Source organism: Sus scrofa, chromosome 6 (assembly GCF_054392235.1).
Source record: "Sus scrofa isolate SSC_HxYL_T2T_F1_AM1 chromosome 6, Sscrofa_HxYL_maternal_Yorkshire_Landrace_v2.0, whole genome shotgun sequence".
Classification (NCBI taxonomy): domain Eukaryota; kingdom Metazoa; phylum Chordata; class Mammalia; order Artiodactyla; family Suidae; genus Sus; species Sus scrofa.
Window position 1 is genome coordinate 94,340,036 of NC_139388.1, and position 24,296 is coordinate 94,364,331.

Sequence of the window (24,296 nt, forward strand, 5' to 3'; positions counted from 1 at the left end):
GACTCTTTTAGCCAGTGACATCTTATTTGAAGTCCATGTTACATAGACTCTTACGCTGGAAGCAGATGCTTTCCAAGATTTACTTCTATTTCCTAAACTATATGCTTCCACGGGCATTTTTTTTCCTGCAATTCAAACCCTATTTTGTCATTTAAAAAATACTGTAGAATATTGTCATCTCTCTCTTTAAGGTACTTCTTTTTGGTTCCTATATGAAAAGAAATTTATTTAGGGCTAATGTTTGCCTATGAAAAAGCAAACATTCTTTCCCTTACCCCATTCCCAATCCCTACTTTTTGCAAGTTGGAATCCATCCTCCTTTAGTTCTTATCTAAAACATCACCTCCTAAGACCAGTTTTCCCCAATTATTCCACATGAAATAGATTCTCTACCTTTTTGTTTTCTCTTATTTCTTTCTTTCATAGCACTTATTATAAATTGCAAAGATTTTATTTGTCGACTTGTTTGTTGTCTCTCTCTTCTTGGAGGAAGGAAGCTGTATATGGGGAGCAGGCATTTCACAGAACAGGGAGTATGAATAGTCAATGAAGATATGAAAAGATGCTCATCCTCATTATCAACATAAAAGTGAACTGCTATCCCCCCGGTTGCCAAACATTTACAAAGTCCAATAAAATCCAGTGTTTGCAAAGATGTAGAACCACAATATCTCCACCTCAGTTGCTAGGAAGAGTGTAAACTGTTATAATTACCTTGTGAGATCAATTTGGCATTACCTAGTAAAACTGAATATGTGAAGACTTACAACCTTGCAATTCCACACAGGCTTATGCTCTAGAGAAACTCCTGTACAAGTCCCTAAGAAGGAATGTAAAACAATGCGCCTGCTTTTTGAAATAAAATAATGTAAATGCCTATTAACAGTAGACTAGATAAATCACTGCATTTTCACACGACAGAATACTATACAGCTTTGGAAAATGATCTAAGTCTAGTCATATGCATCAGCACGAATTTCAAAAACTTAATTTCAAGTGAGAAAAAGCACATCACAGAAGAACACTTATTTAACAATTCTTTACACAACAGAAAAAACATGCAAGAGGCAAGAATATACAACAGAGAAAAGAGAGTCTCTCCAGTAAGTGGTCCTGGGAACACTGGACAGCTACATGTAAAAGAATGAAATTAGAACACTCTCTACCCCATACACAAAAGTAAACTCAAAATGGGTTTATTAAAACCTAAACATAGGGCTGGATACTGTAAAACTCTTAGAGGAAAACATACACTGAACACTCTTTGACATAAACTGCAGCTATATCTTTTTTGATCCACCTTCTAGAGTAAGGAAAATAAAACCAAAAATAAATAACTGGGACCTAATTAAACTCAAAAGCTTCTGCACAACAAAGGAAACCACACACACACACACACACACACACACACACACACACACACACACACCAGAAAAGACAACCCATGGAATGGGAGAAAATCTTTGCAAGCAAAGCACTGGGAACTATGTCTAGTCACTTATGATGGAACATGATAAAGTGAGAAAAAAGAATGTACACATGTATGTGTAACTGGGTGACCATGCTGCACAGTAGAAAAAAATTGTATTGGGGAAATAGCAATAAAAAATTTAAAAAAAGAAAATAAAAAATACAAAAACACAAAACAAGAAGGGATTAATTCCAAAATACACAAACATATCATACAGTTTTATATCAAAAAAAGGAAACAACCCAATTAAAAGATGGTCAGAAGATCTAAATGGATATTTCTCCAAAGACGACAGACTGCCGAAAAGCACATGAAAAGATGTTCGACATTACTAATTATTAGAGAAAGGCAAAGCAAAACTACAATGATGTGTCGCCTCACACCAGTCCGACTGACTATCATCAAAAAGTCTACAAACAAGAAATGCTGGAGAGGGTGCGGAGAAAAGGGAACCCTCCCACAATTGGTAGGAATGTAAGCTGGTGCCACCACTATGGAGAACAGTATGGAGGTTCCTTCAAAAACTAAATAGAGAACTGCTGTATGATCCAGCAATCCCCTCCTGGGCATAGAGCTGGAGAAAACCATCATTCAAAAAGATACATGCACCTCAATGTTCACTGTAGCACTATTTACAATACGCAAGACATGGAAACAACCTAAATGTCCACCAACAGAGGAATGGATAGGGACGAGGTGGTACATATATACATTTCAATATACCCAGCCATAAAAAGAATGAAATAATGCCATTTGCAGTAAATGGATGGACCTTGAGATTATCATACTAAGTCAGACAGAGAAAGACACATAGCATATGAGATCATGAATACGTACAATCTAATAACAATGATACTAAAGAACTCATTCACAAAGATTTTGAAACCAAATTTATGGTTACCAAAGGGGCAATGCTGGGGGGAGGGAAAAATTAAGAGATTGGGATTAAAATATATACACTACTATGTGTAAAATAGATAAGAAACAAGGACCTACTGTGTAGCACCAGGAAGTCTACTCAGTATTCTGTGACAACCTATATGAGAAAAAATCTGAAAGAAAAGGAATGGATATATGTACATGTATAACTGAATCGCTTTGCTGTACATATGAACCTAACACAACATTGTAAGTAAACTATACTCCAATAAAATTAAACACAAAGAGAAGTAACGTATGAAATCCAACAATAGATATACTTTGGAGACATACACCCAAGGAGTAAAATTATAATGAAAAGCAATAAATGATGACACAAAATTCAGGGCCCAGGCTACCTGTGGGGTGGGCAGGGTAACACGTTGGAGGTGGCACCCAGAGGCGTCAAAGGTACTTGTGCTCTTTTTTTAAGGCTCAGCGAAGGGTGTTCATCTTATTCTTCTTTAAACTGCGCGTGCATGTTACACACACTTTTTACATGTTGCCATATTCCATGATCTGTCAAAAGCCCTATGCGTGGGTAGAACATGCTTCTTGCTCCCTTGGCCCCGTGCACAGTGCCTCTCCCACTCGAGCCCCCTGGCCTGAGCCTAGCAGTGGGTCTTCTCTCCTCCAGGCCCTTGCCTGCTCCTCTAGTCCAGGAGGCCTTGGACCACCAGGTCCGGGCTAGCACCTGAGTCCCATGTCTTATCTGAGGGCGGTGGGGCCCCGTGGGCAGAGCACACACAGAAGGAAGTGGTCTCCTGGGCAGACTTACCCGGGAGAACTCAGAAATCAGGTTGGCCCAGGGCAGTGCTGGGCCTCCTTCACCTGGTCCTGGCACAGGTGGAGGCTCAAGAGCAGGAACAAGAGAGCTGGCCTGGGGCTGGGGTGATGTCATACGGATCCTGTTCATCTCTAATAATGACGATGATCATGACAAGGACGACGACGACGAGGATTACACGTGCCATTTATCGAGCACCTTTTATAGTCTTGTGTCTGGAGCTAAGCATTCCCATGCATGATTTCTTTTAACCCTGTGAGGTTAGGTACTGATACGATTCCCCTGTTGCGATAATGAAATCAAGGCTCAGAAGGTAAAGTGACAGACCCACAGTCACACAGCTAACATGTGGCAGAGATGTGACCCCAAGTCTGTGTGACTCTGGAGTCCACACGCTGCCACTCTGTGGGCAAGTCAGCTGGAGTTGAAATGACATGGCCTTCAAAGCCTGGGTCCCATCAATGGGCGAGAGTGGGCCCATCAGGGGGGTGCGGGTAGGAGGCTGACGGAGGGGCTGGGGTCTCAGCTCCATGTCACGCTCGCCTGGCCCAGCTCCCCGGGGATGGTGGCTGCAGCTGCCTACGTTCTCACAGTCTTGTTTCTCTGTCTCTTTCTGTCATGACATCACCACCTCTCCCAAGGACTTAGGGCTGGGTGCACTCAAGTTTCTATAAATGTGACAATACCGCATGGTCCAGCCAGAGCAGGCAGTGCAGCGCTGAAAAGCCTGAGTTTTCCTCCCAGTTCCGTCTGTGTGGTTCTGGACAAGCCCTCCTGCCTTTCCTGGCCCTCACTCCTAGTTTGTTTTTTATACTTTTTTTTTTCTTTTTAGGGTTGCACATGCGGCATATGGAGGTTCCCAGGCTAAAGGTTGAATTGGAGCTGCAGCTGTCGGTCTACACCACAGCCACAGCAACACAGGATCTGAGCTGCATCTGCAATCTACACCACAGCTCACGGCAACGCCAGATCTCTGACCCACTGAGAGAAGCCAGGGATTGAACCCGAGTCCTCATGGATACTAGTCAGGTTGATTACTGCTGAGCCATGATGGGAACCCCTAACTCCTGGTTTGTAAAGCGAGGGTAACAAAGTCTGCCTTACTACCTCATGGAATTCTTAGAGGTCACCAACTCCAAGCCCCCTGTTCTTCAGGCGTAGAAACTAAAGTCTTAAGCTGGGCAGAGACCTACACAAGATCAGATACACAAGGTGGAGCCAGGACTAAAGTCAAGCTTTCTTGATCTCCAGTCCAAACAGGTGTCATGTTCTGCAAACTGTAAGCACGGGGGCTGTATTTCATGGCTGGGCACAAGCCCCAAGAGAACTTTCTATAAGTTTGTTATGCTGTGTCCACTATAATAAAAATGAGAAGATACCCAGGTCCATAACCTTGGACTCAGAAGAAAACGGGCTGTCGATAAGGACATATGCACCCTGAAGCGTTCAGGCTCCTCCATCTGAATTCTCCATGACCTCTTCTTCTTCCTCTTCTTTTTTTTTTTTTTCCTTTTGTCTTTTGAGGGCCAGACCTGTGGCATATGAGGTTCCCAGGCTAGGGGTCTAATCAGAGCTGCTGCCGCTGGCCTATGCCACAGCCACAGCAACACCAAATCCGAGCCACGTCTGTGACCTACACCACAGCTCATGGCAACGCCATATCCTTAACCCACTGAGCGAGGCCAGGGATCGAACCCGCAACCTCATGGTTCCAGTTGGATTCGTTTCTGCTGTGCCAGGACGGGAACTCCTCCATGACTTCTTTATGCACAGTACTTCCTGTGGGGTTGACAGAGGCCCCGGATCCCTTTGGAGCAGGACAATCCTCCAGAATGTGCTGAGGGACAAGGTGGGGTGCAGCTAAACAGACAACCCAGCCCGGAGGGCTGATGTGAATGACAGATAAGAAGCCTCACTCTGCTGCCCCTCAACTTGAACTTGGCACCAAGGATCAGTGTCATGGGCCCCTGTGCCCTTCTGGTGTGAAGGAGAGAGAACACATTTATGGAGCCCTGTGCCAGCAGCTCTCACATAGGTGCTGCACATTGAATTCTCATAACCCTGAGGACACAGAGAGGCTGTGTCACTCATTCCAAGTCAGACAACTGACAAAAGCGGGAGCTGGGAGTGGAGCCCAGCCCGGACTTGAGAGCCTGGCCCTCCCCCTCCGGCCCGGCTCGCATACCAGAGAAGGCTATGGCGAAGATCCCGCCGGTGGCCGCATCGCGATGGAACTTGAGCAGCACCTGGTTGGACGAGCTGTGCATTGTTTTCTTGGCCAAGCTCCGGCTGAAGGCTCCAAGCTGGGGAGCTGTTTGCTGTGGCCCATCCCTGTAAGAGGAAGGACGGTCCTGCCTTGTCACGTGACACCACAGCTGCCTATTCCACTTGGTGCATCAGTGGCCTTCAGTGAGGGGCTGGCTGCAACTCTCCTTGCACCCAACACCCAATGCCCTGAGCACCTCTCCCAACAAAGTTGATAGAATTAGTGAAGCCTACATTGATGCCTCATGCCCTGGACTCTTCACCAGAGCAGCCTCCTTAATGGATGCTGGCTCAGCACTCTCCTGGGAGAAGCAGGAGCCATGGGGCAGGGCTGCAGGTCTTCCTGCATCAAGAGGATGGGGCTGCAGTGGAGGTACCCCTGCTCAGGCTGCTGTCCAGGCCAGCCCCATTCCCTTGTCCCCCAAGCAAAGAGACATACTGTGTGGCCTTCCTGGGGCAAAGGCTTCCTCCCTGGAGCCTTATTAGTCCTCCCCATTTGTTCTCAGTCATTGCTGGACACTGAGTGGGAACTCAGTTGGGGGCAGCCTGGTTAGAGTTAGCCAGCCCTGGAAACTCTGAGAGCCCTGCTACCTCCTGCTGATGCCTGGAGCCTCCACACGGTGGAATTCTAAGTATATTTTTGTCCAAAGAGTCAGTGGTTTGGGAAAAAACTGTCTAGGAAAGTGTACTTATCAACTAATAATTCACATTCCCAGTTTAACAGTAACTCAAAATACACTAACTCTGTAACTCAGAGCACAGAGGTTTGGTAACCACTAGGTTACAGGTGGCTATTTACATTTAAATTATTTAAAATTTAGTAAAGTTTAAAAATCAGCTCTGGGAGTTTCTGTGATGGCGCAGTGGAAACGAAATCCAACTGGGAACCATGGGGTTGTGGGTTCAATCCCCGGCCTCGCTCAGTGGGTTAAGGATCTGGCGTTGCCGTGAGCTGTGGTGTAGGTCACAGATGCAGCTCGGATCTGGCGTTGCTGTGGCTCTGGCGTAGGCCGGTAGCAACAGATCCAATCAGACTCCTAGCCTGGGAACCTCCATATGCCATGGGTACGGCCCTCAGAAGACAAAAGAAAATAAATAAATAAATAGAGTTAAAAAAAAAATCAGCTCTGTAGTGACTCTAGGTACATTTGAACGCTCAGTAGCCGTGTAGAGAGTGGCTGCTGTATTAGTACACATCTGGAACCTTTCCATCACTGAGACAGGTCTGTTGTGAGCAATGGCTCAGCATAGGATGAGCAGTGGGACTTCACAAAATTCCACCCAAAGCTTTTTCTTTTCTTTCCTTTTTTTTTTTTTTTCTTTTTTTTTTTTTTTTAGGGTTGCATCTGCAACATATGGAAGTTCCCAGGCCAGGGGTCAAATCAGAGCTGTAGCTGCCGGCCTACACCACAGCCCCAGCAACGCCAGATCTGAGTCACATCCATGACCTACACCACAGCTCACGGCAAGGCCGGACCCTTAACCCACTTGGTGAGGCCAGTGATCAAACCCGCATCCTCACAGACATTATGTTGGGTTCTTAACCCGCTGAGACACAATGGCAACTCCCACCCAAAGCTTTTCCATTCGTCTGGGTAGCTGATGTTCAATAAATGCAGAATTTTGCTTTGGACTCTGGAAATACTGAGAAAAGTCTGCTCACACCCATTGGTAACTCTGACTGACCCCCAGCAGGATTTCAGGTTGGGACCCACCACTCTGCCATTCCCTTCCCTTCAAAGAGTCATAAAACTAACTGAAGCTGAGTCCTCATCCCACCGTGTTTATTTGAGACCCGGGAGGCTGACAGTTATTTAATACCGTCCAGCCCTTGGTTTTCTGGACGACCCTTTGCAATTCGATGGCATGGCAGCTGGCCCTACCAGACGGTGATGAAGTCTCCGGAGGGCTCTGTCTGCAGCAGGCTGAGGTTGAGACGGACGCCGTGACCAATGGGTACGGTGATGAGCCAGACACAGTCCTGGGAGCTGGAGTAGGGGCTGGGGAAGCCCGGGGAGTACACGGTGCCGTTGAAAGAGGTGATGTTCCCGCCACAGGGGACTGCCAGAGAGAAGACACAATGCAGGTGAGCGCTGGAGATCACTCCCCCACTGGGGAGTTCAGGTGACTTCCTGATGCAGTCCTGACCCCCAGCATGAATCATTCTGCTCCAGGAGGTGAGGTGGGACGGGAGGAGGAGACGGGGCTGAGGCTGGCCGGGCCTGGCATTCCCCCCCCATGCAGCACACCATGGCCCGAGCGTCCTGGCCCTTGACCTTCAGTGCAGGTGCCTCTGTGGGCCGGCCTCAGCCCCGGGCACTCCTCTTCTTCTTTCTCATAGAAGAGGCCTGTCTGGAAGGAAGGACACACCAAAGTTACCCCCTTACTTTCCTGGGAAGGTCAGCACTGGGGCTTCAGTACTTTCACTGGAAAGTGGTAAGAAATTATGATAGTATCTCCTTCTTTCTCTTTTTTCGCCAGGAGTTTTGGAATGGTACTTTGGTCTTAAGAGTTGCAGATTCTTGGAGTTCCTATTGTGGCTCAGTGTTTAACAAATCCGACTGGGAACCATGAGGTTGTGGGTTCAATTCCTGGCCTTGCTCAGTGGGTTAAGGATCTGGTGTTGCCATGAGCTGTGGTATAGCTCGGCTGGGATCCCATGTTGCTGTGGCTCTGGCATAGGCCAGCGGCTACAGCTCCCATTCAACCCCTAGCCTGGGAACCTCCATGTGCTGTGCGAACAGCCCTAGAAAGACCAAAAAAAAAAAAAAAAAAAAAAAAAAAAAGAGTTGCATATCCTTGTGGTGAGGCTAAGGTCAGGTTCAAATTATGGCTAACCCATTAAATGACCAGATAACCTGAGATAAGTAGTCTCTCTCTCTCTTCACCTACAAAATGGGACTGAGATTCCCTGCTCGTGGGATTGTGGTGCCAATCAGATAAGCTGATGCATGTGAGATGTTCATAGAGAAGGCATCCAATGCACAGATATGGTCCTCTCTCCCCACCTTCCCGTCTCCCCAAAGCAATACCCACTCTCAGACTCACCTTGATCTAGGCCTTAGGTAGGGAGATAAAGAGTCCTGGAATTCTCCATGGAGGAGAATAACAAGAGATTCCGGGCCAAGAAAAGACTGGTGCAGGATAATGAGTGCGTTGGCTGGCCTGGGCATCTAGCAGGGATACGGATGGAGGCAGAGAGGACTGAGAGGAAAGAATCCCAAGGCCTCCAAGCAGAGGCTAGGGTTCCTGTGACTGTGAATGCATCCTGAAAGGGGTGCACGTGGACAGGCCATGCCTCCTCCACTACGGACCCTCCACTCAGTGCCAGGCATGGCCAGGGGAGGCAAAGGATGGCAAGGGTACCAGGGCATGTGGACTCACAGTCCACTGGGATGCCGCCCAGTGTACAGGCATCTCCAGCCCAGCGTGGAGCATGGTACTGGCGTGGAATGGCACCGGAACACCTGGGGGACCCCTCGGCTGGTCCTGTGAGGGGGAGGGAGTGATGCCTAGTAAGATAACAGTTAGACTGGGACCTGAGGGATGACAAGGGCTGAACAGGTAAGGTGGGAGAGAAGGGTAACAGTCCATGAGGAGGCACAGCACACGCTGAGAACCAGAGGCAAGCGAGCACAGTATGTGGAAAACGGAAAGGATTTCGGCCAAGCTGGGACGCAGGGCCTGAGAGTGGAGGGTCCTGGGAGGTAAGTGGGGCCCAGGCCCTGGGACACTCTGTGTGCCCATGAAGGGGGTAGGAATTTACCCCAAGGGAGCTGGCACTGCCTTGCTGGCTTCGGAGCAGGCGAGGGTCTGCAGTGTGTGCCTGGCTTCCAAGGCTCCCTCTCTCTACATCTGAAAAGTGGACTGAGGGGCCCAGGACTGAAAGCCGGGAGCCAGGAGGAGCCTCATCTGAAAGGCCAGGTTGCCAAGAGGGAGGGGGAGGAAGTGGGATGGGCTGGGAATCTGGCATTAATAGATGCAAACTATTGCCTTTGGAATGGATAAGCAATGAGATCCTGCTGTGTAGCACTGGGAACTGTATCTAGTCATTTATGATGGAGGATAATGTGAGAAAAAGAATGGATACATGTATGTGTGACTGGGTCACTTTGCCATACAGCAGAAAACTGACAGAACACTGTAAACCAACTATAATGGAAAAAATGAAAATCATTAAAAAATTAAAAAAAAAAAAAGGCCAGGATTATGTAGAAGCCATGCACAGAGAGAAGTGGATGCCTCTGAAGGGCGATCAGGATGTAGAATGAGCAGGACTTGGTGGATATGCTGGATGAGAGAGAGGGACGGGGCCAGACTGAGGGTGAAGAACCAGGGGACCAGAGGTTTTCATTCATTGAAATGAGGATTTCAGTGCAATGGTGGATAAATGACTTCTTTTTTTTTTGTCCTTTTTGGCTGCTCTGCACCACACAGAGTGTCTGGGCCAGGGATCAGATCTGAGCCACAGTTGTGACCCACCCTGTAGCTGTGGCAACGCCAGATCCTTAACCCACTGTGCTGGGCCAGGGATCAAAGCCTTATCCCAGTGCTCCAGACATGCTGCCAACCCTGTTGCACCATAGCGGGAACTCCAGATGACTTCCATTTTGAATCTGTTGGGATTTTTTTTTTCTTTTTTTTTTGTCTTCTGTCTTTTTAGAGCCGTACCTGCAGCATACGGAGGTTCCCAGGCTAAGGGTCGAATCAGAACTGTAGCTGCCGGCCTACGCCACAGCCACAGCAATGCCAGATCCAAGCCGCGTCTGCAACCTACACCACAGCTCACGGCAATGCCGGATCCTTAACCCACTGAGCAAGGCCAGGGATCGAACCCACAACCTCATGGTTCCTAGTCGGAATCATTAACCACTGAGCCATGACGGGAACTCCTGAATCTGTTGGGATTTAGATGCCTCTGGCTAAACGAAGATATTTAGTAAGGAATAGGAAGTACAGGTGAAGATGCCAGGAAGGAGGTAAAGGCTGCAGACACAGATGGCATCTGGAGATGGGAGGGAGAGAAGAGAGTCTGGGAAGAGACTTCAAAGAACAACCACCCTTCAGGGACAAAGAAAAAGACAACCAAAAAGTTGGCACAAGCAGAAAGGTAGTCGGAAAAGCAAGAGAAAAGGGCATCCAAGAAGCTGAGGGAAGAGCGTTCCCAAGAGGGAGAAGGGCTTCTGGCTCAAAAAACATCTGATGGAGGAAGCTCTGCTCTTTCCTCTCTGCTGTGACACCGTCAAAAGGAACAAAAAGGGAACGAAAGGAAAAAGTCCACAACAAAGCGCGTCATGTAGCATGTGACCCGCTCACAGTTCTAGAATGACGGACTGCTTACTCACGAGGATGGTTCTGAAAATCTGACAAACCAACTGGGGGGCTGAAAGATCTAGAAATTGTGATCTTGGAATTCCCGCTGTGGCGCGGCAGAAATGAATCCGACTGGGAACCACGGGGATGCGGGTTTGAGCCCTGGCCTTGCTCAGTGGGTTAAGGATCTGACATTGCCATGAGCTGAGGTGAAGGTCGCAGATGCCATGAGCTGAGGTGTAGGTTGAAGATGCAGGCGGCTATGGCTGTGGTATAGGCCAGCAGCTGCAGCTCTGATTCAACCCCAAGCGTGGGTACTTCCATATGCCCCACATGCAGCCCTAAAAAACAAAACAAAACAAAACAAAACAAATTGTGATCTTATATTCCAACACCAGGACAGCTCAGTTCTGCAAACAAGGTCTCCTTGTCTGTGGAGAGCTAATACCTCCAGCTCACCAGTCACCGGGATGGGTGTGTCACGTGAGCCATCCCGGAACCCTCTCAGCTCTTACCAAGAGGAGATGAGAAGCCTGGATGTACTAAGGAAGAAACCAAAGGTCAGAGAGGTGGAGCGGCTGGGGGTGAAGCCCAGGGCGATCTGATTCCACAGTTGGGGCACTGTCTCCTGGATGACACTGTCCTCCTGCTGAACCTTCCTCTTTCGAGACAAATCCCAGCTTCTCCTCCGGGAAAATGCTGGGCCCCCAGCATGGGAAGGAAGGAACGTGGGACTGAGCTGCGCAGATGGGGGAGGGGCAGCACGTCTTGATCTTTCTCTGTCCTGGTTCTGCTTCACCAAGACCCAGGAAAGCACCGCCTCTAGCTCCCTGATATTGTCAATTCAGATCCCTCTGGGCTCACACAGGGGGAGGAGATTAAGCTGGGGGTGTGAAGAGAGGAACAAGAATTTTCTAGAAAGACGCTTCATCCTCTTCTCCCTTTGGGAAGGTGCCATGATTAACTCTCTCCCCCTCAGCACACCAGTCTTTCCTTCTTTTTTTTTTTTTTTTTTTGTCTTTTTGTCTTTTTGTCTTTTTTGTCTTTTGTTGTTGTTGTTGTTGTTGTTGCTATTTCTTGGGCCGCTCCCGCGGCATATGGAGGTTCCCAGGCTAGGGGTTGAATCAGAGCTGTAGCCACCGGCCTACGCCAGAGCCACAGCAACTCGGGATCCGAGCCGCATCTGCAACCTACACCACAGCTCACGGCAACGCCGGATCGTTAACCCACTGAGCAAGGGCAGGGACCGAACCCGCAACCTCATGGTTCCTAGTCGGATTCGTTAACCACTGCGCCACGACGGGAACTCCCAGTCTTTCCTTCTGACTGGGCACATTATTTGCCACGAAGTTGGCTCTTCCCAAGAGCCGAGGATGTGTTCCTTTGGCTGTGACCCGGATCTCCTCCACGTCTTCCCAAGTGCTGGCCCAGAGCTCTGTCCCCAGGACCCTCTTCATCCATATGAAAATATGATGGACAAGGTTTGCCAGGCCTCCCAGCATGGGTGATCCCATGAGGAAGCAGGTGGAAGGTAGGACTGCTCTGGACCAGTATCCCTACAAGGAATCACAAGGAATGAGGGAGGGACATACCTTCACACCTGGGCAGGGGGTGGTCCCAGTTCCGGTTGGTGCCGTGCTGACATGTGAGAACAGGGTGGCCCATCAGTTGATACCCAGGGAGGCACTCGAAGGTCACAGACTGCCCAACGTTGTAGCCAGCACCCCTTACGATGCCATTGGCAAAGGGCTCTGGGTCTGGGCACTCTTGAAGTTCATAGGCTGGAAAAGATCCAGAGAGAAGGTTACTTTTTTTTCTCAGTGCATTTTCTCCCCGACCAGAACACAGCAGTGCCAGAAAGCTGGCATTGTGGTGGAGAACCAAGATGTGGACTCATAGGCCTTTGCTATTTTCTAGCTTTTGGTCTTGGGCAAGTGTCTGAAGTTCTCTGTGCCTTTGTTTTCTTATTTTGAAAATGGTTACTGTCACATTTCAGTAGGATAATATATATGTAGCTCTTTGCATGGTACGCGGTAAGAGCTCAGAAAGTGTTATCTACTCTGATTGTTTCCATGGGAAAAGGGAGCTCCAGGAAGACAAGCCTGGCCTGAACCATTATTCTTTGAGCACCTCCTTGAGGCTCAGCCTTGACCTCGGCTCTTTCATGCTGCTTATCTCATTCAGTCATGACAAGCACCACCAAGATCACGAACGCCGGAAGCAGTTCAGGGAGGACTTGAGTGGGGTCTTTCGGAGTCTGGGAGATTAGAACCTGCCAGGAGGAGAGAAACTTGTCTCCTGTGACAAGGAGAGCAACTGTTCAGAGGGAATCGCTGGGGTAAAAGGACCATGTAACTGTCATAGAAGGAAGTCCCTCCAAAGAACAAGGAAGTTGCTTCCATGAGAATGAGGGCACCTGCCCCAGAAGGAGAGGCCTTAGTGGAAGTAGCTGAAGCCTGGTCCACAGGGGCACATCACTGAGGGATTCACTGAGCAGTTGATCCAGAGCTGAGCCCTCAGTTAACTGGATGCACAGGACAGGGATCGGCCCGCCCTATAGGAAATCAGTGTGGGAGCAGATGGAGCGTTCCTATGGTGGAAATTCTCGGAGGAGTAGCTGAGCCCAAGTGTAGGCTCCATGCAGCCAAGTGCATTCATCACGTGCCTTAACCATAGAAATAACAGTCATCACAAAGCTGACTTCCTAAGTACTCCCTCTGTGACAGTGGCTATGTTATGTATTTCCTTCCAGTATCATCCAGGGAAGAACTGGACAGGCTTCGCTGGGAAATCGTCAAAGTAATTGGGTGTCTCTTGAAAAACAGAGCAATTCTAGGAGTTCTCACTGTGCCTCAGTGGGTTAATTAAGAACCTGACATGAGTCTCCGGGAGGATGCGGGTTCCATCACTGGCCTTGCTCGGTGGATTAAGGATCTGGCATTACTGTGAGCTGTGGTGTAGGTCACAGATGCAGCTTGTGGTGTAGGCTGGCAGCTGCAGCTCCGATTCTACCCCTAGCCTGGAAACTTCCATATGCTGCAGGTGTGGCCATAAAAAGAGAAAAGAAAGAAAGAAAAAAAGATGGAGCAGTTCTAGAGAGAGTGGGTGGGCTGATCAGCCGAAGAAGAGGTGGCAGCAGAGGGTTGGGGCGATTTGGTCAATGAAAGTCTTAGGAGAAGTAGAGAGCCTGTGGCCCAGGGAGTGGCTGAATGGATGAGCTGGGCCTTTAAAGAGAAGCCTCAGGGGGAAATGTGGACCCAACAATGACAAGGAACCTGCAGAGCCGCGTGTCAGAAGCTGGGAGCAGCCTCAGAGAGAGGCCGGGTCTCTCTTGCAGGACCTGCCTCCAGGGAAAGGAGCTGGGCTTCCCACAAAGAGACACTGAAGTGAGGCACCAGGATGGTTTCCACAGTGATCCTGTCCTACCAGAGGCACCTTCCAGGGGAGAGGCTGGGCCTCCAGGGCAGGCATGAACCCGAAGAAGTGGCGTCATTAACCTTCCCAGCAAAGGACTCCTTGGGGCGAGTGGTTGGGTTTGTCCCAAAGGGAGACGCTACAGTGAGAACAGATCCAATTTCAAACAAAGCTCTATCTTAAAAATATTGATAATGATGATGCCTAACACTTTGGAACAATGACTTGTCCCTTTGCTAAGGTTTTATAAAATCGCCTGAGAAATTTTAATGGCATAAGTTAAGCCTGTCTGACAAGGAGACGTGGGTAGAGGTAGCTTCAGCTGCTACTGATAACTTGATTTACCCAGAGAAGGGAAAGGCTCTGGGAGGAGGTTCAGAGTGTCTAAGAGGAGGGCTTTTGAGAAAAGTAAGGAGTTGGATTTCTTCTGAAGAAAGGCAAAAGGCCACCAAGAGCTGGGCCTGCTGGACAGAAATGGCCTTGGGGTGGCAGGTGGCTCTTTCATGAAGCAGGTCTTGGCATAAAGGAAAAGCTGGGGTGCGCAGTCAGGTAAAGCTCCCTGGACCTAAAGAATCTGGGTCTGGCACAAACCAGGAGGCTTCAGTGGGGTGCTTGGGCCCTGGCACCAGAGACAGCTGAGTCTGAGTGGTCAAGGGCATCACTAAGGAGAAGCCTCAGTGGAAGCCGAGGTCAAGTCTTAGTGCCCTGACACTAAGAGTGGCTCCACGTGTGCCATCAGGACTGCAGCAGCAGGCAGGTGCCAAGGGGGCACTGGGCCCATGAGCCAAGGAAAGCCTCAAGGGGACATGCAGGGAAGTCATGGGGTAAAGTGTGAGCCCCTCAAGGCCAAGGGGAAGTGGCTGGTTGGACACTCGGGGAGGCCTGAGGGGGAACAGATGGGTCACTTGTTCAGGGGAAGCTGTTGGCTGTTGGGCTTGGATCGGGGTGGAGACTGAGAGGACACGTTGGAGCTGTCGCCCTGGAAAAGGCTTGTCAAAGGGGCCAGAGGTCATGTCACCATGGACAGGCCTGCCCCACACCCCTCGGCCCTTCCCGAGCTCGCTCCTTCGCTACGTGGAAGGCTGGCAAGATGGGTGGCTGTGGGTAAGAGGTGGGGGTGGATGGGCTCTCCCCGTCCTCACCCTGGTACTCCAGCTTGAATCCCGGCCGGTTCTGGGAGTGGTCGCTGTGGAAGTACACGGTGGTCTCGTGGGACGTGGAGAGCAGGGCGCTGGGCAGCTCGCTCCCGCTGAATCTGCCCATCATGCGGCTGGTCTCGTAGGGGCCATTCCGGATTTCGATGAAGTCATGGTTGGGCTCCGTGGAGAAGTTCAGGAACTGGATGTGAGCTCCTGAGAGTGAGAGAGAGGTGGACAGTGGCCCAAAGCAATACATGTCTGCTTCCGACGTGCCGCCTCGTGAAAGAAGGACCTGCCAGAGGCCGCGTGTCCCTGCCACCGACTCACCCAGTCAGGGCCCTGGAACACATGCCAATCCAGTCCAGTCTCGTCTTCAGGCAGGACTGAACTTAAAAGAATATTATTCATTCAAAAGGAAAGGCATAGTCATTTCAGAGCTCCGTCCCCGTCTATTTTATTTTATGGAAAATGAAGTTCAGAGTTGACACCTGATTTAATTTGGGATTCATATGCCTAGTATGAATATGAAGATAGCCTTGCTAAAATACATTTTTTACTTAAAAATACCACCATTTAAAAATAACTACACCCGGGAGTTCCTGTTGTGGCTCAGCAGTAATGAACCTGACTAATATTCATGAGGATTCAGGTTTGATCCCTGGCCTTGCTCAGTGGGTTAAGGATCTGCCGTTGCCGTGAGCTGTGGTGTAGGTCAAAGATGCTGCAACGATCTGGTGTTGCTGTGGCTGTGGCGCAGGCTGGCAGCGGCGGCTCTGATTCGACCACTAGCCTGGGAATTTCCATATGCTGTGGGTGTGTCCCTAAAAAGACAAAAACAAACAAACAAACAACGATAACACTTCCCCCGCCAAAACTCCCCTCCCCAAACTACACCCAATCAAAAGACACGAACTTCAATATTGGTATTTTCTAGAGAACCTATGATAATTCAGAAATTAGAAGAATGCATTGTCCCATCTGTTTTATTTTTTTTCCTTTTAGGGCTGCACCCTCGGCATGTGAAAGTTCTCAGGCTAGGGGTCGAATTGGAGCTGCAGCTGCCAGCCTATGTCACAGTCAGAACAACATGGGAATCCAAGCCATGTCTGTGACCTACACCACAGCTCACGGCAATGCCGGATCCCTTAACACACTGAGCGAGGCCCAGGGACTGAACCTGAATCTTCATGATACTGGTCGGGTTTGTTACCACTAAGCCACAATGGGAACTCCCCCATCTGTTTTATTAAGATGCCAAGTGAAGTTTATACTTTTAGATCTTATTTGATTAATCATGATTGCCTACAATCCAACAGCTTAAATGAACCTCATCTTAACTTACATATTAATATATTCTTTGGAGAATAAAGGTGGGGCTATTAATATTTGTTTATTGCTAAGATTTCTCAAAATTAGATTACTATTGAGAATGATATAGAAATATATTTCTGGGAGTTCCCGTCGTGGCGCAGTGGTTAACGAATCCGACTAGGAACCATGAGGTTGCGGGTTCGGTCCCTGACCTTGCTCAGTGGGTTAACGATCCGGCGTTGCCGTGAGCTGTGGTGTAGGTTGCAGATGCGGCTCGGATCCTGAGTTGCTGTGGCTCTGGCGTAGGCTGGTGGCTACAGCTCCGATTCAACCTCTAGCCTGGGAACCTCCATATGCCGCGGGAGCAGCCCAAGAAATAGCAACAACAACAACAACAACAACAAGACAAAAAAAAAAAAAAAAAAAAGAAATATATTTCTGAGCTTAGGAAGATGTCCACAATATTAATTGTAAAAATTGGACTGCAAAGTAGTATGCAGTATACAATTCTAATTTTTAAAAAAAATTTTTTTGCTTTTTTTGGGGCTGTACTCAAGGCAAATGGAGGTTCCGAAGCTAGGAGTCTAATCAGAGCTACAGCTGCCGGCCTACGTCACAGCCACAGCACCGCCAGATCTGAGCCTCGTCTGCGACCTATACCACAACTCTTGGCAATGCCCGATCCTTAACCCAACGAGCAAGGCCAGGGATCGAACCTGCCACTTCATGGTTCCTAGTCAGATTCGTTCCCACTGCACCACGACGGATACTCCCAATTCTAATTTTTGTATTAAAAACACTAAATGGTGAAGACTAAGCTATGGGTGATTACTTCTGTATGGTGGGATTACAGAGGGATCTGAATTTTTATAATTTGATCACCTGTACGAATTGGCTTAGAATGAGTACATACATCTATGTGATTTTTCTTTTACATTTTTTTTTACATCTGATTATTTCAATAAAATAAAATAATGTTGGAGACCCTTCATGTATCCTGGCCTTCTTTCCACAGAGCCAGTTGCTCTCATGAATTTGGAAGATAACCTTCCACAGTTCATGTTTCATGTATATATTCTTCAACATAGAGATCTGGTTTGTCCTAAACACCTGCATGAAAGTGATTGTATTGCACATACAGTTCTGCAAACTTATTTTTTATTCAACATTGTGTTTTTCAAGGTCTATCCTTGTTGATATATAAAGATACAGTTCATTGATTTTAACTACATATTAATTAATTCCATTTAATGAATTATCCAACCACACTAGTCACTCTCCTATTAATTTACATGTAGATTGTTTCCAAACAGTGAGTGCCTTTGTTCAGATCCACGGAAGCTATGCTTTCCAGTTCACCGCCCTAGCACTGGGGCTGCGTGTCCCTCAAAAGGGCTCTTTCAGGATTGAAGAATTTCAGAATCGAGTTGCCTGACTGCTTCCATCTAGTGGCAGAACTTTGTAAATGCAGTGGCTTTTCAGCAGAAACCAGGTACCATTAAGGACAGTTTAGAGTCCAACATTAACTTGAAAACAAAGGATCTGGTCCCCTGTGACTGGCCCCTGCAGGAAGCTGATTGCCTGGAGGACTTACAGATAAAGAGCTCTCTAGTGGCTTAACTTCAGGAATTACAGGGAAGAGTAATGCCTTCCACTTAAACTTCTGTTTTCCTTTGGATCTGCGCCCCCCATCCCTTTATCATCTGAAGTTCTTGTAGCTCGTGCCTGGATGCAGAGCTACTGGGTCTCCCAGCTCCTCAGTGTCTCAAAATCTGGAGTTTCCCAAGGCTGCCAAAGTCCTCATTTTGCTCCCTGATCATCCACCCCCAGTTTCCTTCAGAGGATGGTAATTAAGATGAGTCTGTGTTTTGAGGGTCACAATCTCCCCCCTCCCCACAGGTAAGATTTGGAGGTGTCCAGTTAGATCCCTTTCTCTGGAAAGCCTCTTCTCCATCACAAGACCCACTCTATGGAGTTCCTGTTGTGGCTCAGCGGTAACAAACCGGCCTATATCCATGAGGATTCCCGTTTGATCCCTCTCCCTGCTCAGTGGGTTAAGGATCTGGCACTGCTGTGAGCTGTGGTGTAGGTCGCGGTTGTGGCTCAGATCCTGTGTTGCTGTGGCTGTGGTGTAGGCCGGCAGCTGCAGCTCCAATTTGACTCCTAGCCTGGGAACCTCCATCTGCCACAGGTGCAGCCATAAAAAGAAAACAAAGAAGCCCCACTCTAGGATAAATAATAAAGGACGAAAGAGGTGATCTTCATTCCTGAGGTCACAGACTGGGGGAAATCACAGGCCTGGGCGGGAGGGATCCCCTTGGGACATTTCATTTCTAGGAGCAGAGCAAGGACTTGGGCGAGATGACCTACCTGTTCAGCCTACAAATTCCTTTGTCCACACAAATCCTTCATCTCGTCAACAGAAATATTGGGATTAAACTGCATTCCCAGTGCACAACATATGAATCACCAGGAATGAAATTCTGTAGCCAGATCAATGTCCTCTGCACCCACCCACCCCTTTGCCTGGCACACTCCATCTACACACACACACACACACACACACACACACCCCAAGACCTCTCCCAACCTCTAAGGCCAGCTCGAATGTGAATATAAAGAATGCAAACTCAATTTCACATTGACCTTGGCTCAATTCAATTAGGACGAGAAATTGGATACCGGCGTTAAAAGCACAGGTTGAGGTTCAGTCTCTGTAAAATAGATTTTTTTCTTCTTTAACCATCCCTGAGTAATTTCTCCTTCCACATTCCTGGATGTTAGCTCATTACTCAGATGGTAAAAATAATAATGGCCATCTCTGAAGGTTTTTCCCTATTTCATGTTCCCCAAGCCCATTCATCTCTACCATTCTTAATTGATTCTCATGCTTGCCTAAGAGGTCTGTAGCTGAGGAAGCACAGGGGCAGAAAACTCAACTGACTTGGCCAAGATTACGCTGAGGGACCGCAGCCAAAGCTGCTTTAAGCCCAGAGGCCGGCACCTGAAGACTTACCAAAGCCCACGGGCAGGGCTATTTTCCAGGAACAGTCCATGTTGCTGGGGTAGTTGCCCGGGAAGCCGGGGCTCAGGATCACCCCCTCCATGTCTTCCACTGCTCCCCCACACTGCGCTGTGACCGTGACACCAGACAGAGCGTTAGGACCGCACAGAACCAAGTACAGAGCCATACAGCATCTGGACTCTCCCAAGTCAATTTCCCTTTCAGAAGCCAAAGGAACCTAGGAGTCAACTTCCTCAAAGACTGCACATGACGGCAAAGGGAGTACGTAAATCCAGGAACAAAGCATATCCTAGGTCTGCTCAGCAGTCCACGAATGCAGGTTTTGGACCCTTGACCTTGAGCCTGCCCTTCACAGGTCGTTTCCTCAGCGAGGATGCCAAAGTGGTCTGTCCCCCAAACCTCCCCTCATCGCTGTCTGATCAACAATCGGGCACTGAAATAGGAAGATGGAAGAGGGAGGGGAAGCATGGAGTCCCTGCTCTGTGCAGGCAGCAGGCCTGGCTCTTTGCAAACATATGTTCTCTGGGGCTGGGTCGTCAGCAGAGAAGCCGCCAGGGTCGCCCTCAGAACTTCCACATGCACCCTCCGCCAAATGACCGATTATCCCATGGGGAGCCAACCAGGAGGGGCTGGAGCATTGGAAATGTTGATTGAGGTGACTTCAGAGTGACCTGAAAATGCAGGGCTGGGGCTTGACCACATCTGGTCAGTTAACATGGATTCTTTTTTTTTTTTTTACAGCTTTTTAGGACAAGGTTGTGTGAGCAGAAAGGGGTCAGCCAGCCGCGGAAGGCCAGAGAAAGGAGCGGAGGGGGCCATCTGTAGTGTCCACACAAGTGCCTTCTGGGGAGAGGGTGACAGGCACACAGACCTGAAGGGAACAGTGCCCGGGTTCAAGCAGCGGTTCTGGCATCGGCCCCCGGGGTCGCCATCCCCACGTTCCAAACTCGCTGTGCGACTCTGGGCAAGTTCTAACTGGTCCCCTCCCTCAGACCTCGGTCTCTCCCAGCCAGGACCCATGTCACAGGGTTGTTAGGAGGTTACGACAGAAAGGCCTTGGCTTCAGGAGCCAGGGCTGGCACGCTCAGTAAATCCCCAACTCACGGCACCTGCTGCTGTTCATAGGAGTGGATCCTGGGCACGGCCTTTGTAGGACAAATGGGGGAAAGGGCCACGGGCTGACCAGTGACATTTCTGACCACTCTGCAGACGACCAGGCGCTGCCTCCTGGTGAGGTCACAGAAGGAAAATGCCACTATGCTCCCGTGACCCTCCTTCCGCTCACCGTGCTTCCTACCCCAAGGTTAGCCTAGATTTTCACTTGACAGGTGGCGGGGCATCCCAGGAACCTGAATTTCCACTCCCAACTCTGCCATGTTCCTTTTAATCCTAAAAGCCTGAGTTGTTTTCTTTGCAAAAATGCGGGTGATGACCCTGGCCCTGGAGAGCTGCAGTCAGGAGACAGGTCTGTGGCTGGCACATGGCAGACCCTGGATAAATGGATGTTCCCCTGCCCCCGCCAGACTAGAAGCTTCTGAGGGTGGAGACCCCGTCTTTTCTCTTATCCACTGATCTCTACATCACTGCTCAGCATGGACACCAAACCAAGCCAAGTCCTCATTTCACAGGGAACCCTCGGCCTTCCCGTCAGCGGAGGCCATCTAGGCCACCCACAAAAAGTCACAGGCGAAATTGCAAAGCGCCCAGAGGTTCCATTCCGGGTGTTGGTGATGATCTGGAATCCGAATGGTCATCATCAGGTTTTCGAATGGGCGCGCCTCCTGTGGTGTTTCATTTGGTGAATGAAGGTGTCCCAAAGTCGCTAAAATCTTGAGAGTTAAAACTTCAAAAACCATCCGTCTAAAACTGCTGCCTTTGAGCAGACCCAGGATAATTAACTTCCTTTGGATCTGAACTTAATTTTTAAAAAATGTGTATTAAACCATTTTCGATTTCTGCTGTACAGCAAAGGGACCCAGGCATGCATGTATATACATTCCTTTTCTCATATTATCTTCCATCATATTCTAACCCAAGAGACTGGACATTGTTCCCTGTGCTGCACAGCAGGACCCCATTGCTTACCCATTGGAAATGCAATAGTTTGCATCTACCAACCCCAAACTCCCTGTCCATCTCCCTCCCTCCCCTGTGGCAACCACATGTCTTCCAGTGATATGTCACTGAACTAAAATGCCTGGGAGAAACAGGTCAGAAGGAACCAGAAAAGTTAGGGCTCTCTTACCAATACAGAGCGGAGGTGGGTAGTCCCAGCGCCGCACGGTCCCGGGCATGCAGGAGATGTGTGCGTGGCCCTGGAGGGATCAGGAACAGGGTGGGCAAGCTGTCCCCTGGGGCACAAGTCCACGTACTACCCAGGGGGTGGGGGGCTTGTTCTGGGGCCTTGGGTTAAGGATCAAGGTACATGGATGGATCCACTGCGGGATGGGGAGCAAGGCCGAGGGAGAGAGATCTGGGGAAGGATGCTTATTAAGAGCCATTACTAAGGAATTCTCATTGTGAAAGGTTCCTCGTGAGACTCCCTTAATTACTGGAGTCCCTCATGGCCTTCAAAGGGAAATTAAATTTTCCTAAAGTCTAATCAAATCAAAATTTTGCAGGAACATATTCGAGGCTGGCTTGTGCCACGTGGCTAAAGTCAGCCTGTTGTCTTTTGCATGAACGGCTCCAGGAGGGGATAATAGGCCTCAGGGGACCTGGGGGCGTCTCTCTGTTCTTTGGTGACTGCAGCTCTGCAGGTGGAGGGCTGGCCGATCCCAGCTCAGGGGACACCTGTTTCCTGTGTCCGGCACCCCTTCCCCCGGGGGGTGGGGGTCAAGGGGCGGTACCTGGAGGGCATATCCCGGCTCACAATGGAAAGAGACCACGTCATTCACCAAATAGCGCTCGCCAGTCTTCACTCCGTTACTGGGCACAGCAGGTTCTGGACAGCTGCTCAGGCCCACCGCTAGACGAGACAGAGATAGACAGGGGAAGGGATGAGGCCCTCAGGTCGATGCACTCGCAGGTTGAGGGCAGTGCTGGTAGGAGGGAGAAGCTGCCTCTGAGCTGTGCCTTCTCTGCTATCGCTCCTCCCAGTCTCTGGGCCAGTGTGTCCCAACCCTTTCACCTCGCAGCACGTGGAGAAAGTCAGAACATTTCTATGGCACAGAGGATCAAGAGAGCAAAGCCTCCTGGGGCAGGCGGGTATCACTGGGGAACTCTGGCTGCTCACATGCCCCCAGGCTCAAAACTACACAATGCTGCTATCACCCCAGAAAGTCCCCTCATGCTCTTCCCAGGCCATTCCTGTCCTACATGTGCTTTTAAGAAGTGAACGTGATGCTCGGAAATGAAAGCTGTTTGGGCCCGTGTCCACAGATCTCAGCCTCTTGGACAAAAGAGCCCAAGGACAGTATGAAAACATCATTAAACTGAACTGAAAGTACTTCATCTCGTCTGTCATCTTGCCCCTTTCTCCCCACTCCTCCCTACACCCCACAGAGAATGCAACTCAGTATTTAGTGGGGGCGAGGACAACGTGGTCACCTAAGACTTACTTCCTGGAATGGCAGTGGTGGAGAGAAGGGGAGGAGGGGCAGAGAGAAAAAGAGAGAAAGCAAGAGCAAAAGAGTGTGCTGGGAGAAAAAGTGGAATGGGGAGAAAGGTGAGGACAGAGAGAGAAAGAAGGAGGGAGACAGAGCCCTGTCCATTCTAATTTCTCTGACACTGCACAGCTTGATACGATTTAAACTATGCATACAGGGGAAGACTTCGAAAAATCACATGCAATTTATTACTTTTGAAAGCATACTGTTCCATTTCCATTTCAATGAAATAAACATTAAATATGAGTCATTGCAGCAGACAGGACTTTTCAGTATCCTTCAAAACCATTTGCCCCTACAATAGCAGTTAATTTTCCCCTTCTGTACCATCTTTATAGATTATCTATAAAACAAAAATGTTACTTCTGGATCTTGGCCCCTAGGAATTTTAGTCTCCAAATACTAGCGGCGACTTTGTTTTCCTCTAGCTCTTTCCACCGTGAGAATACGTGCATGATAAACATCAGCTACTGAGAAAACTATCAGTTCTCTTGGACAGCAATAGCAAAAAAATTCAGAAGAGGTGAATTTTTCCTGGGAACGAGGCAGGAGAATGACAAAGAAATTCAGGAAAGAAGTCTATCTTTGGAACAAGAGAGAAAAGCGGAGACTCTAGGGAACATTTAAGGACTTGAATTTACAGATTGGATAAGGAAATAAAACTGGAGAGAATAGAAAAAAGAGGGTAGAGGGAGATGCGCGAATTATTCGAGAGCCCAGGACACTGCACTCCGCCAGGTGAGTGAGGCCTGAGAGGTTTGCAGGAGGAGGGTCTCAGAGGTCCCTGTCCTGTCCTCCATCCCTTGGGGTCTTAGCTTCATCTGCCCCAAGGCTTTCTGACCTAGATGCACATTTCAGTTCTTTCGGGCCATGAGCATCCTGGGATCCAGCTAATCCTCTCCCAACTCCCTGGACAAAGGTCATTCATGTTGGAGACCAGCTGGGCGATGCTGGCCTCCAGCAGCAAGTGGGGCTTCCACCTGCCCATCCTGTCAAAGAGGGTCCACCCAACTCTACCTTCCCACATGTCCTGCTCATCATTCCA

At 49.0% G+C, this 24,296-nt stretch overlaps 1 protein-coding gene across 14 annotated transcripts in view; it reads right to left on the reverse strand.

Annotated features, from left to right (window-relative positions):
- CSMD2 (CUB and Sushi multiple domains 2) overlaps window positions 1-24,296 on the reverse strand; it is a 646,878-nt gene that overhangs the window by 95,092 nt on the left and 527,490 nt on the right. For 13 of the 14 annotated variants that reach the window (XM_084963760.1, XM_084963751.1, XM_084963750.1 and 10 more), the window contains 7 exons: window positions 22,493-22,611; window positions 21,889-21,958; window positions 19,635-19,751; window positions 15,311-15,520; window positions 12,347-12,535; window positions 7,325-7,502; window positions 5,362-5,507 (listed from right to left, as the gene is read on the reverse strand). In XM_084963760.1, coding sequence (XP_084819886.1) covers window positions 5,362-5,507; window positions 7,325-7,502; window positions 12,347-12,535; window positions 15,311-15,520; window positions 19,635-19,751; window positions 21,889-21,958; window positions 22,493-22,611 — 1,029 coding nt within the window. Of the gene's footprint in view, window positions 1-5,361; window positions 5,508-7,324; window positions 7,503-7,910; window positions 8,003-12,052; window positions 12,536-15,310; window positions 15,521-19,634; window positions 19,752-21,888; window positions 21,959-22,492; window positions 22,612-24,296 lie in introns of those variants that run through there. The other variant, XM_084963761.1, reaches the window with a different exon arrangement.